Source organism: Balaenoptera physalus (genome assembly GCF_965194825.1).
Source record: "Balaenoptera physalus genome assembly, chromosome: 8".
Taxonomy (NCBI): Eukaryota; Metazoa; Chordata; class Mammalia; order Artiodactyla; family Balaenopteridae; genus Balaenoptera; species Balaenoptera physalus.
In genome coordinates, this window is record NC_138887.1 from 20601961 (window position 1) to 20622840 (window position 20880).

Here is a 20880-nt window from a genome sequence, read left to right on the forward strand (position 1 = left end):
GCCAGTGTACCCACACTACACATTAAGTATTATTACAGGAGGTTTTGTATGGCTCAGAGAAGTCAAGCTGACAGTGTAGTACCAAGTCACCCTAATGACCTCATCCTATTAGAAATTAGCTTGTACCTAAGAATTGTCACTTCACAAAGCAATGCAAGAGAATACTGCTTTGCCTGAGACTTCACTTTGTAATCTAAAATGGTAGCTGAATTATAAGAGTTTTTCATTTTATTTTAAAATAAGCAAGTTCAAAAAAGATCCACCATATTTGGGTAAACTTCTTTAATGTAATAGTTGTCTAAGGGAGTCAGTTTGCCAGTGTAAAGAGACTGGTGAAACATTTAAGGACAAAGCCAGTCTGAGTTAGAGTGTTTTTTCTCCTGACTTGTATTTACAGCACAAATATTATAATAATAAAGCTCAAATTTGACCTCATAAAAATGAAAGACATCTATAATACAAAAGGTAATGCAAGATAAGCAGTAGATTGAGATAAAACATTTTAACCACATTAAACATTTGGAGGATTATTATCTAAAATATATGAGTAGCTTCTATATATAACACTCCAATAGGAAAATTAACAAATGCTAAGAAAATTAACAGAAGAAAAATGCAAATAATTATTTAAACATGGGGGAAAAGTCACCAACTTATTCAATAATCAGAGAAATACAAATTAATTAATGTTAACTTTGAGGGGTCTATCAGATTCCACCAAATTTGGTGAAATTCAAAAATTGATAATCATGGCAATTCAGACATTGATAATAGCAAATGTTGGCAAGGATAGAGAAAAACTAGTATTCTAGATCTGTTAATAGGAAGGTAAACTGGTAAGGCCTTTTTTGCAAAGCAGTTTGGCCACTTCTAATAGAATTGATCATGTGTATACTCTTTGACCCATCATGTCAACTTCTAGGAATCTTTTCTTTAAAATATTTGCAGATGTGTGTAAAATAGTATGTCCAAGTATATTAGTTACAGCAATTTTTTGTGAAACAATGTATAATATATCTATTAATAAAGAGGCTTAATATGGTTGGTTACTTCAAAGGGGAGGGATATGGAGGAGAGGTGATTACTTTTTCATTTATAATTGTGTGCAGAAAAAGTTAACATAACAAGCCTGTGACTGCTATCCTCAGAAAGGCCTACTTGCAAGACTGGCCCTTGGCTGGGGTCTGGGAACTTGGACTTTTGGAAGGGTTCCCATCATTCCATGATAAGTATGACTCCCTTTGCCTTTACTGTACAAATATAGTTTTTGTTAAACACCTATTTTCCTTATGGAAATCTGGGAATTTGGTTCCTGCTAAGACAGAGTACCTGTATGACCAGCCACCAATAAAAACTCTGGCTTCTGAGTCTCTAATGAGCTTCCCTGGTAGACAGCATTTCACCAATGCTGTCACAACTCATTGCTGGAGTAATTCAGTGGGTCCTGTGTGACTCCATTAGGGGAGGACTCTTGAAACCGTGTGCCTAGTTTCCTCTGGACTTTGCCTCATGCTCCTTTCCCTTTGCTGCTTTTGCTTTGTATACTTCAGCCGTAATAAATCATAGCTGTGAATATGACTGTAGAGATTGTCCTGTGAGTCATCCTCATGCATCACTGAACCTGCGGGTGGTCTTAGGAACCCATGGCACAACTTGACATTATGGTTTGAATGTTTTAGCATCTGCATGCATTGCTTGTATAAATTTTAAACTGTTAAATTTAATATATTACATATTTAAATTGTATGTATGTATGTGTATACACAGGCACACATATATACCTCATCTCTAAGAATATGTTGATGGGTTTTTATATGTGTGTATTAGCACCCATTTATTCTGTACATTTTCCCCCTGGTGATAAAAGATTGAAAACTTTCCTTGGTGACATTGTAGTTAATATAATAAAGCAGCAAATCAAAAACAAAGTGTCTTCAGGTATGTTATTTAGGACAAGAGGATTATTACTTTAAATAAATTATTTTAAATTACACTTCATTTTTTATCACTTTCATATGTCAGTATGATGGTAAACCACAAAGATCAAATTTCAGCTAGCATTTTAAATGTATACTCTCCAGTTATACAAACTCTATTTCAGCTTATTGAACTCAGTAAGTTATAAATGTGATAGTAGGGTGCCAATTCATTGACTATGTGATGCTCTGAATATGGTTATCAGTGCCCATTTTGTTTAAAAGACTTGCCATGCTTTACTGAATATGTGATACATGGAAGATACTAGGTATTGTGGAGGAATAAAGAAAAATATAAAAGATTATCTCTGGAAGACAGAAAATTATAATCTTGGGTGGCAGCAGTGGTTGTAGTGATAGGATAAAACTTGTAAACAAATGATGGATAGAAGAAGCAGGAATGATAAATACTGTATGACCAAGATCTACTTTTGGAATATATGCTACCTGAGAGCAATATATTGTTCACCACTATATCTGTACCACCTAAAAGAATACCTGACACATAGAGTAGGTTAGGAAAAATGATATAAGACCAGTCATCCTCGTGAAGGTGATAATTGAATCTTACTTTTTCCTTTTATTATAGGTGTCCAGATCCAGTATGTCAGCAAGCTGAGAAAGTAGGTTTTTTTGAAAATCATAACAGTTAATTCATGAGTTCAGCAGAGCTATCTAATGTTATATGAATATTGTGTGGCTTGGTAATCTGAGACACTCTAATGGCACTTATCAACAACTAGCTGGTTCCTCTTTAGTGGTTAGGGCAAACAACTATATAGGTAGAGATATTCGAAGACAAAATCATGCCCTTGGTAACTTGGGGTAGGAAGTTATGTGCAAGATTTCTTGCAGAAATCTTGATAATTATATGTAGGTAGATCCTAGTTTTTATCATGATTGAAGTTTGGCTTTTTGTTTGATTTTTGTATGTTATATGCAAGAGGAGCACTGTTTATCATTATTACATAGAGATATTCGAAGACAAAATCATGCCCTTGGTAACTTGGGGTGCACATAACTTCACAGTAGTGTGATCTGGCCTTTTCTGGACGAAGTCTAATATAATGCCAGAATGAAATACTTTTTGCAGGAAATTATCACTATCTAATTTCAGAACTTTTTCATCACTGTGAAAAGAAACCCCATACCCATTACCAGTCACACCTCACTCCCTTTCACCCCAGCACCCTGGAAACCACTAATCTATTTTCTGACTATAAATTTGCCTATTCTGGACATTTCATATAAATGGAATCATATAATATATGTTTTTTGTTTCTGACTTCTTTCACTTAGCATAATGTTTTCAAGATTTATCAGCTGAGCATGTATCAGCACTTTATTCCTTTTTGTGGCCAAATAATATTCTATTGTATGACTAGACTACATTTTGTTTATTCATTCATCAGTGGATGGACATTTGGGTTGTTTCCACTTTTTGGCTTTTATGAACAGTGCTACTATGAGCACTTGTGTACACGTTTTTGTGTGGACATATGTTTTTAGTGCTCTTGGGTATATACCTAGGAGTGGAATTGCTGGGTTATATGGTAACTCTATATTTAACCTTTTGAGTAGTTGCCAAACTGTGTCTCTATTAAGAATTTAAAACTTAATTTTACAAACAAAAGTTTGCCAACCTAACTTGACTTTATATCTCCTTGGTCTTCCCTTCTTTTTGAAAAATGAAATGATTATGTGAAAGCACATCCTTTATTATACTTAATTTTTTATCTTTTTAAAAACATAAACACCTTATATTAAAGCATTTTTATGCATTGATAGGAAAAATGGGCCCAGCAGATCCCTAAATAGTAATTCCTTATGTGTTACTAGGCTTGGGGAGTGGAATGGGAAGTTGCAAAAATATGGCTTGTAAACTTAAGTCTGGTTTGCCAGGTAATTTTCAAGCTTTCGAATAAATAACGGGACATAACGTGATCTCTGTGTAGATCCATAATGGAAGGATTAGGGAGAACATCAATGACAATTTATTCTACCATTCTGGAATTTGGCCTATAACTTATTTTGTCTAATGCAGCCTAAAATAGACTTGCAATATACAGTTGAAAATTGCTTTCTGAATTTTTAAATAGATACTGTAGCTGGTAATGAACAGTGTGGTCTCAAGTATTGTACTGTGGTATGGCATCAAATCTTAGGGTACACACAAAACGATTAAAATGCTCTTTAAGAACAAAAAAAGAGATAGTATTTGAGTATACAAATAAAGATATTTTGGTATTTGCTAGTTTCAATAACAAGTCAACTAATCTGAGGCAGGTAATTAAAATTTTTCCTTAAATTCCTCATCTGTTAATAAATCTTATATGGTCATCTCAGTCTTTACATATTTAAAGGCATGCTCTATGCTAGATGTTGGGTATGGTGCTTTATATGCATGGTTTAATGAACATAAATGCATTTTTTTCTGTCTCTACTCCTTGACATACATTAATTAGTTATTTATTTATTATACTATTTTGTTATGCTCACCAAATTTTCTCTTTTTCCTCAGTCATTCAAAGGGTTTCTTTGGGACTTCCCTGGCAGTCTAGCAGTTTGAATATGGAACTGGAGGGATTTCCCTGGCAGTCCAGTGGTTAAGACTCTGTGCTTCCGATGCAGGGGGCATGGGTTCGATCCCTGGTCGGGGAACTAAAATCCCACATGCCCCGCAGCGTGGCAAAAACAAACAAACCAACAACAACAAAGCATTTCTTAAATCTTTTTATTTTTAATTGAAAAGACAATATAATTAAAGGAAAGAAAATTAAGTTACCTATCATCCTATACTTAAAACAATTGTCTTTCTTCATTGGCAGTGGGACTAGAAAGTTAAGGGCCAGGTTTGGGAGATGTTTACTGAGGTGGACTCACCAGAACTTGAAACTGACTGGATGTGCGAGGAAGCAAGTGGACATATAAGGGGGAAGAGTCCAAAACTACTAGGTTTTTAAGTCTGAATGGTTAAGGAGGGCAGAGGTGCCACAGAAATAAAAAGGGACATAGAAGCAGGTGAATTTCTTTTTATCTAGTTAGGTTTGAGTTGCTGTTGTGGATGTTCCGTAAGCAGTTTGAATATGGAACTGGAGGGATTTCCCTGGCAGTCCAGTGGCTAAGACTTTGCCTTCCAATGCAGGGGTGCAGGTTCAGTCCCTGGTCGGGGAGCTAGGATCTCACATACCGCGCGGCCAAAAAACCAAAACATAAAACAGAAGCAGGGACTTCCCTGGTGGTGCAGTGGTTAAGAATCCGCCTGCCAACGCAGAGGACACGGGTTCGAGCCCTGGTCCGGGGAGATCCCACACGCCGTGGAGCAACTAAGCCCGTGCGCCACGACTACCGAGCCTGTGAGCCACAACTACTGAAGCCCACGCCCCTAGAACCTGTGCTCTGCAACAAGAGAAGCCACCGCAATGAGAAGCACGCTCAGCGCAATGAAGAGTAGCCCCTGCTCGTTGCAACTAGAGAAAGCCCACCTGTGGCAACAAAGACCCTATGCAGCCAAAAATAAATATAAATAAACTAATTAAAAAAATCTTAAAAAAAAATATGGAACTGGAACTGGGGAGAAAAGTCAGCAGAAATACAGATTCGGGGATCGTCATAAATGTAATAGTTAAAGGCATGGTAGGCAGGAGATAAACTTGCTAAAAGACAAAATCTGAGGAGAGAATAGTTCAAGAGAGAACACATGCTTTAAGGGGCTGGATGCAAAGGACCAGAAAGGGTAAGAGGAGAATCAAGAGACACTTGTTTCATGAAATTGAAGAAAGGAGTTTTAAAAGGAGGTCATCATCTGTTAAATACTTTATAGGAATTGAGGCTTTTGGTTTTGATGCCTTTTGGAGATTATTGGTGACTTCATGAAAGTAGTTTTCAGTATAAGTGGTAGAAGGAAGAGTGAAATTTTCAGGGGGTTCAGGAGTTAATGGTTCCCCAGGAAGTATAGGTTTCTCTTTAAAAGTTTGGTCTGTTGACCACAGCTTTGTGGCAGTCTGGCCTAGCAAAAAATAATTTATTTCCATATAGTGGTAGATATGAATTGAGCTTTCTTAAACTGCAAAGGTGACTCTTCCTGTGCTACATCTTTGCAAAGATGAAAATACGAATTCTGCGTCCATGCTATTAATTTGAGGGGTCTTCTTTATTTTTTAGTTGGACAGTCGATGTTATTGTAACTTAATGTGTTAAACTTGGGACTCAATATTCTCAAGCTCACTGTATGTTTATATTATATATTTTGGAATAATGATATTAGTGACGGATTGCTTTGGAATACTTTGAGAGTCTGGGCTTGGCAGAGTATTCCTCAGTGGAGACTAAAGGGTAAAGAGCACTATAGTGATCATGTTTCCTTAAATCAAGACACATAACTAGATAAAGGGAGGCATAGTCGGAAGCCATAGTATTAATACCCAGGTTTTGGAATTTTTGAGCAATTTGCTGTGGGGACAGTGGGACAAAATATTTGAAGTTGGGATTGACCTGGAAAATGTGGAACCAGTGGTTACGTGAGTCAAATAGAGGGACATGAGATAAAGGATGATGAAGCAGATGAAAGAGAAGTTGAGGGCTTTGTGAGTAGAAACAAAATAAAGTAAACCTGGGAACACTTTTTTTTTTCCCCCATTTGCTGTATTAAAACAATTGTATTGTCCTCTTAGTTCAAATAGGATTCTACCTTTTTTTCCATAAAAAATATAGCCCAGAGGTAGGGAGGGGATAAACTTGGATTATATCCTCCTAATATTTTGATCTTGAGAAAGTACTGTATTTTCTTTTCAAACCAGAGAACAGGAGCCTTTCCTTTAAGAAAAGGAAACCATTTGCTTGTCTAGGGTGTGCAAAAAACGATTATAGTCTTGCTGTGAAATTTTTTTATTACCTTTTTTCTTAAAAACTTTTATGTTTTGCCATATTGTTTTAAAATATGAAGTCTGTAGTACAAAGTTTTATTTAAAAACGAATTCTCAAAATGAAGATCCATTGCTTCATCCATTCAGGGAGGATTATAAAGCTACTATGTTGAGGAGATCTCCTTTGCTGTTATTTGATGGAACTAGGAATTGAACCCCAGCTTCTCTGACTCAAAGCTGTCTCATTGTGAAGTGGTAATGAAATTTAAGTAGTGAGAGAAAATCGTTTCCTAAGTTTACTGGTCAATTCTGATTTGCATCCATTTCTTCTGAACCTAACCACCTGAGAAGACCTAAAGAGTATATTGACGTGCTGCAGTTTGTCACAGGTTATGCTTGTAGTAGCTGGTATTAATAGAGTAAGAAGATATGGTCTGCATCTTCAGGGAACTCATGTTCTATCAGGGATGGTATATGTGCACATATAAATAATTATTGTACATTGGGAGATGTCCTAGATGAGAGGTATATATCAAGTGCTGCGGGTAGAGATGAGGAAGCAGTATGGGAGGAAGTGGAAGATGGGGGTGAGTGCCAGGACTGTTCTCAGGGGATGTTTCAGCAAGATGATATCTGTACTGAGCTAGAAAGAAGCAAGGAGTTTGCTTGGTAGACTACTACGAAAATAACTGAAGCATCGAAATCAGGATGATCAAAGAGTAAAAATCATTACTCTTATTAATACCCAAAGACTGGTAAGATTGGCCCCTGTTTACTTCAAAGTATGTCCTTTTAGTATCAGCCCTGACTTAGCTTTAATGAGAAGGCATAGCTATGCATTTCTGAAGAAGAATGGCAGACAGTTTAGTCTGTCATGCAGCAGTAGGTAAAGCATGAGCAAAGATAGGAAGATGAATTTTGAAAGGCAGAGTTTCATATTTTGCACCTAAAGGTAAATGTTGCAGTTGTGTAGTTGAAAGAACTGTTAAATTTTGAAAGGCAGAGTATCATATTTTGCACCTAAAGGTAAACGTTGCAGTTGTGTAGTTGAAAGACCCGTTAGTTATTTTAGTTGCTTGTAACAGTTATTATTAGAGGCATACACATTTTTATATAAATATATTTGTAAAGATTTAGGAACAGCCAGTTAAGTTAGAGATAGTATATGTTTGGTGGAAATTATACTCTGATTTTACTACTTGCTGCTGTTACTTTGTATTTGAGGTTTTTAAAAAAATTATTTTGTCTTAGTAATAATCATCCACGTTGTGTGGTTGGATTAGCTCAGTATTACGATTGAGGGGCTTTTGTGACTGATGGCATTAACATTTCAGGCATAAAACCAGATGAATTTTTTCATTTAACAGTTATTACCCTGTGCCAACTATGTGCCAAACGCCCTGCCTTTTAAAATTCAGATGGATTTTCCAGTATTTGCCTCAGAAATATTTCAGAGCAATGGCAAAAGCAGTACTATATAGGTATTCATATATTTTGCTAGCAGTGTAACTCTGAAGCTTGAAGTAATTCCATTTTATTTCACTTTAAGGTAACGTTGTTTGGTTGTGTATAGTGTGTGCATATTTACTAAAATTAGTGTCTTATGAAGCTGTTTTTTAAGTGTTAATGACATTCAGGAATTTGGGGCAGTAGTGTGTGGCCTAGTAACAGAGTATGAGAAGGCTTGAGCTCCAATATTTAATTTATTTATAGGCCATCTTATACAAAAGGAATTTGAGTTAGCTTAATTTTATTTTAGCTCTACTACTTTTCTGTCCATTTGTTTTCTTAATTGTCCTGATTGAAAATCCAGCCAACAAGTAAATTTAACACTTGTTCCTGTCTACATTTATTCTGAATTCTAAGTCTGTTTGGTGAGTGTGAAGAGAATTAGATTAGCGGTGGAGCTAACACAGCTTGCTGATGGATTGACTGGATGTTGGGGGTGAGGGGAGGCGGAGGTAGGAATCTTGATGATTCCCAGCTTTGAGGCTTGAGCACGTATTGAATGAATGGTGGTGCTCTTTGGACATGGTTGTGATGCCTGTGAGACACCCAGTGGACAATTGAGTAGACAGTTCGCTCTTTGACTGGAGAGATTCAACAAGTGTCACAAACACATTGTCACTAGCTTTGGTTCTTAGATAAACAAGGGAACTGTTCTACCCTTTTAAAGAACCAAATTTGACACACACTGGATACTTTAAAGAGGATAGTCATATTGCATGTGACTTTAGGGGCCTCTGAGAATCAGTTATTGATTTAGGATTGGGGAATAAAACTTATGTGTTTTTAAGAAATAAAGAGAAAGTAATTTGTTTGGAACTTTAAAACAGTGAATATTAAACTCCATTTTTGTTTGCATCACAAATTCTAATGTATTAGAGACATCTCTGTGACTTATCTGAGAAGGCTAATTAAACAATTCTTGAAATCACCCATTTTAATGTGATTTGCATTGCACTAGCTATAAAGCACAATAAGATAGTCCAGTCTCTGCTTTCAGTTTTATAGTCTAATGGGTGAGACATTAGACTGTAAATACTTTTCCAAAGTGGTAATAAAACAATATTATTGACTACTAAGTGCTGGGAACTGGGAGCAATGAGGAAGGGAGTGTTCAAGAAAGACTTAGGGACTTCCCTCGTGGCACAGTGGTTAAGAATCTGCCTGCCAATGCAGGTGACTTCCCTCGTGGCACAGTGGTTGAGAATCCGCCTGCCAATGCAGGGGACACGGGTTCGAGCCCTGGTCCGGGAAGATCCCACATGCCGCAGAGCAACTAAGCCCCTGCGCCACAACTACTGAAGCCCGCGTGCCTGGAGCCTGTGCTTCGCACCGCAACGAGAAGCCCGCGCACCGCAACAAAGACACAAAAATAGATAAATTTATTTTAAAAAAGAAAGAAAGGCTTCAGAAAGGAAATAACACTCTAGCCAGAGTCCTTATATTAACTCACCAGCAAGAGGAAAAATTGTAGAACTGTGATGATGAGGGGTGGAAGGGTGCTTCTGCTGGTGGTGGTAAATAATTCTATATGGCTGAAGCGTCATACTCTGAGTAAGGGAGTGTTATAAAAAGAAGAAGCTGGGAAATCAGACAGGCAGCTTTCAAAATATGTTAAAATGAAAGGATTTGGTAATTTATCTAGGAGGTGATAGACCCATTGGAGGGTTTTTAAGCGTGGGGCAAATTAAAATAATCAGGCTTGCTTTTTAGAATAGAAACTCTGAGATAAGAATGGAATTATATGAGTTTATTATGTGACTTTCTCAAGACTTTTAAGGGTAGTTGAAAATGTCTTTCTTAAAGGTTTTTTGTTTGTTTGCTTAGTTAAAAAAAAAAAAGCCACACATGATAAGTGGTGTGAATAGTACCTATAAGTTTATGTAAATATACCATTTAGCTATATTTTTGCCAGTTAGGACAGTAAATGATTCAAAATATTTTCTTGCTTTAGTGTAATTATGTGTAGCTTAATAAATGAATTATTTTATTAGTGTTTAGTTCAGTGCTGTTCTCATACAAACTGTCACGTAGCACTGTAGTTACGAATAATGTTCCTTAGTATATTATGGCATGTTTCTCAATTTCATATTGGCAACTTCACTACAGGCAATGGAAATGGTGGTCAGAAGTTAAAATGAAATGATATGTGTAGGTACTTTCCATTTCATAGTTAATGAACTTTGGTGGGGCTACGTCTCCTCCCAAGTACTATTGGGACATTAAATTTGGTGTGGTATTCAAAGAACAAAACCGTCTTCTTTCGTTTAGGCCAGCATTCAAATCTTATTCTAAGATTAATTTATTTAACATATAAGCATTAAATATGCTCCAGGGATGCAGGACATTACACAGTTTAATCTGACAGTAATCTTGTACTCATAGAGTTTAGAGTTTAGTAGAGGAAATAAGATGTATTCTCTTTATATATTTATCATAAAGAGAAGGAAATGGTGTTTCAAGAGTACATATACAGTCTAAGAAGAACTCAGAAGGGAAAGATTATTGTTGCATGAGGGGAGTAAGAAACTGAAGGAGCTAGGACTTAAAAGATGTATACGATTTGGAGGTGAGTGGAATGACCACTAAGAAGCAAAGAAAGAGCATACACAGAGACACAGAAAGATGATCATCATGATAATTTTTAAAAGTCGAATCTCGAAAGCATCTTTTTATGGTGTTTTGTTTTGTTTACCAATTACATGCTGCTGGTGTCAAGGGCTACCAGATCTGTACATTGTTGTATTATTCTGATGTTTTAAGAGATTTAGGAAGGAGTTTTGGTTTGCTGTACCTCCCAGTTTATCTAGAATTTAATCTCAAAACTTGTTTTTTTTTTGGCCACGCCGCGGCGGCTTGTGGGATCTTAGTTTCCCGACCAGGGATCGAACCTGAGGTCCTGGCAGTGAAAGTGCCGAGTCCTAACCACTGGACCTCCAGGGAATTCCCTCAGAACCTTTTAATTCTCTCATTTAAGTACTTTTGTTTATAGGTGGTGTGGTTTTTTTTGCTCCCACTTGCTGCTGAACAGTGATCTCCTCCCCATCCCTTTTTTTTGCTACTTGATAATTACATTTTTCCTTCTTCATCACTAATCCGTGCTCCTCCTCCCAAGAAAAATCCCTAATCACTTTTCAGAAATTGTCAATGCTGCCAATCTGTACATAAAATCCAGAGGAATCTAAGAATTGTTGAAAATCAACATCCATTCCTCCATGCAGTCCATCACCATACTCCTTCCTCTTGAACATACCTTATGCCAGCGGTTCTTACGCACAGCCCCCAGACACAGCCCTCAGGCACAGCCCCCAGGCACAGCCGCAGCATCACCTGGAAACTCATTAAATACAAATTCCCAGGCTGCATCCTAGACCTACCGAATCAGAAACTCTGAGGGTGGGGCTCTGCAATCCTCCTTTTAACAAGCCCTCCAGGTGATTCTGAAGCATGCGCAAATTTGACAATATGAATGAAGCATGCTTTAAAATACTCAACACTCCCAAGCAAACAAATTGGCCTAGAATATGTGACTCCTTTTGATCTCTGATCTAAGAAAGGTTTTATTTAAAGAAAGAAAGAAATCTGTAGTAGCAAATAACATTTAAAGAGTTTCAGTAATTACTCAGTAGTAATAGTTAACATTTATTGAGCCCATTTTTTCATGCCAGGCTCTTTGGTGAGAGTAGTAGGCATTATCCTCAGATCACAGAGGATGAGACACAGGTTAAATTAATTCAGTGTCTTATAGCCAGAGAGTGTCAGATCAAGAATTTTAATTCAAGCAACTAACTATAAAGCTGATCTTTTTGTTAGGAAATAAGTTCCTATTTGAGGATATCTTTTCAATACAGTTGGGTAGAATTTTTTTGATGCCAATTTTTTAAAAAGTACAAAACAGTTTTTATGTTTAATAGGCCACCATTGTTTTATTTATACTACATCATAGATTAGTATCTCTAAGGGGTATGAAAATTTCTAAGTACACTACTTATGTAGACTTATTTTAATAGAACATTCTTCATTGGAACCGTGCCAGTAGAAGGCATCCCATGCTGTGCTGGTCTTTAAGAAAACTGAATGTATAAAAATTCAGACTCAAATTAGATGTTTATTTGTACACAAAAGTGTTCTTAAGTTTCATTATATGAGAAATGAGAAGTCATTTTCTATAAAAACTTTGTTTTGCACATTTCTCAATAACATAATTTGTCTTGTAAAAGAAGAAATGCTTGGAGTGTTTGCAGCAGGTATTCCAGAAGTGCATTTACATTTTATAATTAAATTCATCCCCTCTTCCCTTTGCTTTGTAGTTTTTTTATATGTGTGTATGTGTGTGTGTGTGTTTTTTCAGTGACAGTTACCTAAGTTAGATTCCTTTCCCCCTGTGTTTCTGCAACTGTTTCGATTGATATCCTTCTGTTAGTCACATTCACATAGAATATTTTGTAATACTTTAAGGTACTATGTTTAAAGATGAAAATCTTTGAGCAGAGAAAATGCAAAAATTCTGGTTAAATATGTGAGATATATATGTTAGTAACTGGGAGGATCTTTGTTAATGTGGAATAATGAAATTATAAATAATCTTTTCTTTCACTTTTTTTAACATTTTATTTTTGAATAGGTAATGCATTCATGTAATCCAAAAAGTATGAAAGGACGTATAGTAATGTTTCCTTCCCATCCATTTCCTATAGCAACTCATTCTCTTTCCCATAGACAACAACTTTTGTTAATAGTTTCAGAGATGTTTTATGCACATGTACAAGCAAATACAAATGCATTTTTTTTCTTTTTAACTCCAATAGTTATATATACACTACTGTGTTCTCTGCTTTTTTACACTTAATATATATTTTTGAGATCTTTGCATATCACAGTATATCAAGAGCTTCCTCATTTGTTTTCAACATATGTCATATTTGATTGTATAAATGAAACATCTTTTTAGCCAGTCCTCTATTAATAGTCTTTTCCAATTTTTGCAGTCTTTTGCTGTTATAAACAATTCTGCAATAAATAACTTAGTGTGTACATCATTTCATGAGTGTGTGCCATTTATCTAGAGAACAAATTTGTAGAAGTGCAGTTCCTCGGTTAAAGGGTTATGTGTATTTGTAGTTGACGAATTACCCTCCTTAGGGGTTGTGCTAATGTTCTTTTCTACCAGTATTGCATCAACGTTCTGGTTTTCCCTCACCCTCACGAACAGCCCGTTTACTTTGTAAATACAATTTTTACCCCCAGTACACCTACATACTTTGAGAACTTTATTACTACAGGAAATAACATCATAAATGTGGAGAATTTTGCTTTGGCATTGTGCCAGTGCAGAACAAGATTCTAGTTAAGTCTTTTCATCTTAAAAATGAATATTCCTGCTTTAGATCTCTAAGATTGTGATGATAAAGTTTAGTAGTTTTTCAGAGAAGAACAGAAAGCTTACTATTCTATGTGTAAGGGTCTATTTTAAGATTATTTCAAGTGTTATATGTTAAAGTATGTCAATACAAGAATAAGGATCTTGAATTAAAGTTCTGTGATTTTTTAAAAATATAGACATAATATTCTTAGTTGCTTAATTATTAGCATCACAAGGAACAAAAATAAAATGGTGAAAAAGTTAAACATTACCAGATTTCTTTTTCATTTGTATTTAATAATTTTGTTGAATAGTAAAACTAGAATGCCTTCAATATGTCTTTAAGCCTGGAAGAAAGTAAGCTCCTTTGAAATTAAATTTCAGCAATGTAGTTGAGTAGTGAATTTAAACAATTCACAATGCTGACTTTCAGTGCTTCTGAAAGCAGGAAGTGTATTACTGACATGCAGAAATATTCCAGCCCAAAGAACATCCCTATCGCCATATGTGGTAAGAATTTGTCACTAACTCACAAACCACTTCTGTAATGCAGTGAATAAGCAGAATTGGTCTTTGTTAGACATTTCCAATTCAATATCAGAGAACTTTGTTTTGCAGTGTCTTATAAGTAACTGTTAGCTTATGCCTTGGAAGGAGGCTTGCACGTCATGGGTGCTCACGGTTTACTGAGAGAAGAAATAAAGAAACTTGTACGTAATCTTTTAGGCATGATTTTCAAATTTGCTTTTTGAGACCCTGAGTTAAATATTCTTATTCAGTGTATTAATGATTTATTTAAATAAAATTACTTTTATTCTAGTGTTCCCCCCCCCCTTTTGTTTCTTACTACTGTTTGGAGTATTAATCTTATGTTTGCACTTATGCTAAAAATGAAATTATCTTAGGGTTAATTATTAAGGGGTAGGGAGATATTGTGAACTTAGAAAAACAAGAAAATGAGTTGTGAGGAATCAGGGTTAGCAAAATTCAATGAAGAGCTATTTATCATTAAAATTTTCATTAAAATTTTGAAATACTAATGTTTTTCTGAACTTGAATTTTCTTTTTTTGATTTTAAGCGACTAAGAAGATTGTCAACCAAGTATAGAACAGAAAAGATTTATCCCACAGCCACTGGAGAAAAAGAAGAAAATGTTAAAAAGAACAGATATAAGGACATACTGCCATGTAAGTTTGAAATGCCATTAATGGAACAAATGGAAATGCTAATTAGCAGTTTTATAGCCTAAACTTGCTTTAGTCTAAATAAATAAATGATAATAATTTGTGATTGTGCTTGCCTTTCCTTCTGATAATAGTTTTGTTGTTGTAGTTGTTTTATTGTTTAATTTTTCTTTAAGCATCACAATTACTCTGATACTAACTCACTTTTAAATACTGAAAAATCCAAGTAAAAATACCTTTTGTGGACTCTCTATTCAAAGAAGTTATTTTGTTAAAATAAAATAATACAGACATAATTCAATAAGTATAATTGAATACATTTTGTAAAATGCTAAAAATATTAACTCTTACCTATTGTCTATTAACAATAAGAACCTTAATTGATTAATTATGCATTAAAAATGAACCATAAGATGATTCATGCCTGTGTGTCTGCTGTTCTTAGTAGTCTAAATATGATATCTGAGGGTATCTCTGAGGGCATGCCTAAGACTGATAACATCATATTCTAATAACGATAGTATAATTATATTCTTAAATAGCATAGTTTTCTAGCAAAATACCTTTACCTCTAAAAGCATGCATACATAAGGGTCCCCATTTTATAAAGTAAAAATTTATATCATACCTGCTATCTGTTAAAGCTACCAGTAGTCTTTCTCTTTTCCTTCAAGTATCTTGAAATATATACATTCCATGACACCATTCCCTCAACTCTCCATTCATCCTTTTTTCCCTAGCTTTATTGAGATACAATTGACAAAATGTCATTCATTCCTAAAGCTTGTTCTTCTAAAATGTCCTTGATAAATTTCCCAATGACTTTAATTGCCATATTTGGTAGTCTTTTTTTAGTGCTTATTCCTTTCTGTTAACTATTTTGATGTCATTGACCAGTGCCTAGTTTTGAAATTTTCTTCTTCCTTAATATCCCTTTTTCAAATTGCCTCCTCTCTCTCTTGTCTCCTTCCCTCTCTTTCTTACTGTCTTCTTTGCATAAATTGAATCCTTCATCTTTCTATTGTTGTTCAGCTTTACTCTCAGCTGTGGGATCTGCGGGTGGCTGGTAGTAGCAAAATTATTACAAAGCGGCAGCATAGCATAATGGTGAAGAAGAGTTCTGACTCTGGAAGTTCAAATCCTGGTTCTGTCACTTGCTGTCTGTGACTTTGGACTCATCCTCTCTGTGCCTTTGTTTCTTCATCTTCAAAATGGAGATTAAAATAATAATACTTTTAAAGATTATTTTGTGCATGTAAAATGCTTACAATTATCCCTGGTATATAGTAACCATTCATTAAGCTTTTGGAAAATATACTCTACTTTTCTTACCAGTCCACTTCAGAATAGTGAATAGTATGGGTTTCTGGACAGTTTTTTAAAAATTAAGCAATATAATCTTAAGGTCCTCTTACTGTGCTCTGTAATTAATGCACATACTCTTAAAGAGACAGTTTCTCCACCTTCTTTTTCTATCATCTGGGGAAATGAATCTCAAATAGCTTCAGGTTTCTGTTTTCATATGTTGTGTTTCATTCATTAATTTTATAAAAAACTTTGAGCATATACTATGTGCTGCAGATACAGCAGGAAACAAACTGACAAAATTCCCTGCCCCCGTGGAGCTTATATTCTAGTCAGGGTGATGGACAATTAATTCAAATAACATATTATGTTCTCTCATAGTAATTAGTGCTATTGAGAATAATATAGTAGGAGGTACATAGAGAAAATTGAGAATAGAAGGGGGAAGCTTTGTGATTTTAAATAGAGATAGAGGGGGAAGGTCAGTGGTATGCTGTTCAACTGCCCCTCTGAAAAATAAAAGCCTTGGTTTGTATTGCTTGCCAATTTCCATAGTAAATGGACTATTTACCATAGTCATCACAACAAAACTATGAGGTAGGTGCTATTATATGCCATTTTGCAGATGAAAAACTGAGACAGAGAGAGGTTAAATACCTTGTCACACAGCTAATAGGGTGGTGAGAAGTTAAACCCAGGCAGTTTGTACCCAGAGCACTGGTTTTCAACTACAGTGATTTTGCTCCTGAAGGGACATTTAGCAATGTCCGGAGGTGGTTTGGTTGTCACGACTAGGATGTGGGGTGAGCAGGCTGCTCCTGGCATCTAGTGGGTAGAGGACAGGGACGCTACTGCATCCTGCTCTACAGAGGCTTCAGCCTCCCCACAACAAAGAACTGTGCAAGGCCCGAATATCAGTAGTGCTGGGGCTGGGAAACCTTGCCCTAGAGCCTGAGCTCTTAATTACAGCGCTATAGGCAGAGTAGCAGTGCCTTTTTCCCTTTAAGTTATTTAAGGTTTGATAAGTCAGTTTCCCATAAATTTCTAGTCATTTTAATTTGGAAAACTATATTGAAAGTAATAGTATTTAGAGATAATGTTTTCTTACTATCATAAGAATAATGTAAATTGTCAATTTCCTTTGCGTATTTAGCATGCCCAGTGCTTGCAGGTACGGTATTTTTTTTTTTTTTTTTTTTTAAAGATTTATTTATTTATTTATTTATGGCTGTGTTGGGTCTTCGTTTCTGTGCGAGGGATTTCTCCAGTTGCGGCAAGCGGGGGCCACTCTTCATCGCGGTGCGCGGGCCTCTCACTATCGCGGCTTCTCTTGTTGCGGAGCACAGGCTCCAGACGCGCAGGCTCAGTAGTTGTGGCTCACGGGCCTAGTTGCTCCGCGGCATGTGGGATCTTCTCAGACCAGGGTTCGAACCCGTGTCCCCTGCACTGGCAGGCAGATTCTTAACCACTGCTCCACCAGGGAAGCCCAGGTACGGTATATTTTTAAAAACAGCTTTGTTGAGGTATAATTTACATACCATAAAATTTACCCATTTTAAGAAAAGGGAACTCTTGTACACTGTTGATGGGAATGTAAATTGGTGCAGCCACTGTGGAAAACAGTATGGAGCTTTCCCAAAAAACAAAAAATATAACTACCATATGACCCAGCAATTCCACTTCTGGGTATATATCCACAAAAAACAAAAACACTAATTTGAAGAGATGCAAGCACCCCAGTATTCATAGCAGCATTATTTACAATTGCCAAGATATGGAAGCAACCTAAGTGTCCATCAACAGATGAATGGATAAAGAGGTATTTTAAATATAGATATAGATATAGTGGAATACTACTGAACTATGAAAAAGAAGGAAATTTTGCCATTTGCAGCGACATGGATGGAGTTGGAGGGCGTTATGCTAAGTGAAATAAGTCAGACAAAGACAAATACTGTATGATATCACTTATATGTGGAATTAAAAAAATACAGCAAACTAGTGAATCTAACAAAAAAGAAGCAGGCTCACAGATATAGTGAACAAACTAGTGGCTACGGGGAGTGGGAGTGGCAATATGGGGGCGGGGGTGGGAAGGATAAACTATTGGTGTATGATATGCTCAAGGATGTATTATACAACATGGGGAATATAGCCAATATTTTGTAATAACTATAAATGGAAAGCAGTCTTTAAAAAAAGTTTATAGAGTTGTACAATCATCAACACAATACAGTTTTAGAATATTTCCATCACACCAAAAAGGTCACTTATGCCAGTTTGTAATCTTCAGCCTCAGGCAACCACTAATCTGCTTTCCATCTCTAGATTTTCCTTTCCTGGAAATCTCATATAAATGTAATCATACAATATGTAGTCTTTTGTGTCTGGCTTTTTTCACTTAGCATGTTTTTGAGATTCATCCATGTTGTATAATATATTAGTATGTAGTTCATTCCTTTTTATTGTTCACTAGTATTCCATTGTATGGCTATCACATTTTGTTTATCCATTCAGTAGTTGATGAACATTATAAATAGTGCTGCTATGAACATTTCTAGGTAAATCTTTGTATGGACATATGGTTTTATTTTTCTTGGGTAGATACTTAGGAATGGAATTTCTGGGTCTGTGGAAGCTTATGTTTATTTTATTAAATTATTTTTTTTAATTAATTAATTAATTAATTTTATTTGGTTGCCCTGGGTCTATTTGGTCTTAGTTATGGCTTGCAGTCTCCTTAGTTGTGGCTCACGGGCTCCTTAGTTGCAGCTCGCCGGCTCCTTAGTTGTGACATGCGAACTCTTAGTTGTGGCATGCATGTGGGATCTAGTTCCCTGACCAGGGATCGAACCCTGGCCCCCTGCATTAGGAACATGGGGTCTTAACCACTGCGCCTCCAGGGAAGTCCCAGAAGCTTATGTTTAACATTTTAAGGGACTGCTAAATTGTTTTTCAAAGTAGCTGTGTACCATTTTACACCAGCAGTGTATGAGGGTTCTAGTTTCTCTACATCCACTAGAATAATAGAGGTATCTCCTTATGGTTCCAGTTTGCATTTCCCTAATGACTAATGATGTTGAGCATCTTTTCATGTTCTGTTAGCCACTGTATACTGTCTTTGGTGAACAGTCCCTTCAAATCATTTGTAGTTTTTTAAAATTGATTTTTTATAAAAGTTATAAAAGTTCATAACTTTTATAAAAGTTATAAAGTTTTATAAAGTTGAGTTATAATAGTTTTTTATATACCCTAGATACAAGTATTTTTTCAGATATTACGATTTGCAAATTTTTTTCCCAGTTTATAGCTTGTCTTTTCTTAATGGTGTTTTTTAAAGTGTGCAAGCTTTTAATTTTCATGAAGTCCAGTTTATCAGTTTTATGGATCATGTTTTTGATATTCAATCCAAGAACTCTTTGCCTAATCCAAACTCACAAAGATTTTCTCCTATGTTTTCTCATTTCATTCCTAGAAGTATTATAGTTTTAGCTCCTACATTTAAGTCTATAATTCGTTTTGAGTTAATTTTTAATATGGTGTGAGGTAAGGGTCTAAAATAATCTTTGAGCATGTGCCATTGTTCCAGCACTATTTGTTGAACATTATCCTTTCTCCATTGAATTGCCTTCTTTCCTTTGTTGGAAATCATCTGACTGTAAATGTAAGGGTTTATTTCTGGACCCCTAATTCTATTTCATTGACTTATTCTTCAGCCAATATCACACTGTCTTGATCATTATAGCTTTATAGTAAGTTTTAAAAACAAGAAGTGTTACGTTTTCTGTGTTCTTATTTTTAAAAAATTGGTTTGGTTCTTCTGAGTCCTTTGCATTTGCATATAAATTGTGAGATAAGCTTGTCAATTTCTGCAAAAAGTCCTACTGGAATTTTGATAAGAGTTCTGATGAATCTGTGGATCAATTTAGGGAGAATTGCCATCTTAAACCATATTGACTCTTCCAATCTAAATGTCCATCAACAGATGAATGGATAAAGAAGGTGTGAAATATATATATAGAATGTCTCTCTCCATTTATTTAGATCTTCTTTATTTCTCTCAGCAATGTTTTATGGTTTTCAGTGTACAAGTCTTGTATTTCTTTTTAAAAAGTCTTTATGGTATTGTGAATGGAATTATTTTAATTGTATTTTCAAGTTCTTTATTACTAGTATATAGAAATACAATTTACATTTGCATGTTGATTTTTTTTTTTTAATCCACTGACCTCCCTGGGCTCATTTTTTAAAATTAATTTATTTCTGTATTTTTGGCTGTGTTGGGTCTTCGTTTCTGTGCGAGGGCTTTGTCTAGTTGCGGCAAGCGGGGGCCACTCTTCATCGCGGTGCGTGGGCCTCTAACTATCGCGGCCTCTCTTGTTGCAGAGCACAGGCTCCAGACGCGCAGGCTCAGTAGTTGTGGCTCACGGGCCTAGTTGCTCCACGGCATGTGGGATCTTCCCAGACCAGGGCTCGAACCCGTGTCCCCTGCATTGGCAGGCAGATTCTCAACCACTGCGCCACCAGGGAAGCCCTGGACTCATTTATTTTAGTATTTAGTTTAGTATTTTTTTGTGAAAACAAGGATTTTTTACATATCAGAATCTTGTCATTTGCAACTAATGACAATTTTACTACTTCCTTTCCAATCTGAGTGTCTTTTTTGCCTTATTGCTCTGGC

At 35.8% G+C, this 20880-nt stretch overlaps 1 protein-coding gene across 5 annotated transcripts in view; it reads left to right on the forward strand.

Annotated features, from left to right (window-relative positions):
* PTPN12 (protein tyrosine phosphatase non-receptor type 12) overlaps positions 1-20880 on the forward strand; it is a 90057-nt gene that overhangs the window by 18078 nt on the left and 51099 nt on the right. For 4 of the 5 annotated variants that reach the window (XM_082473506.1, XM_082473504.1, XM_082473507.1 and 1 more), the window contains exon 2: positions 14789-14897. In XM_082473506.1, coding sequence (XP_082329632.1) covers positions 14789-14897 — 109 coding nt within the window. Of the gene's footprint in view, positions 1-2565; positions 2600-14788; positions 14898-20880 lie in introns of all 5 variants that reach the window. The other variant, XM_082473505.1, reaches the window with a different exon arrangement.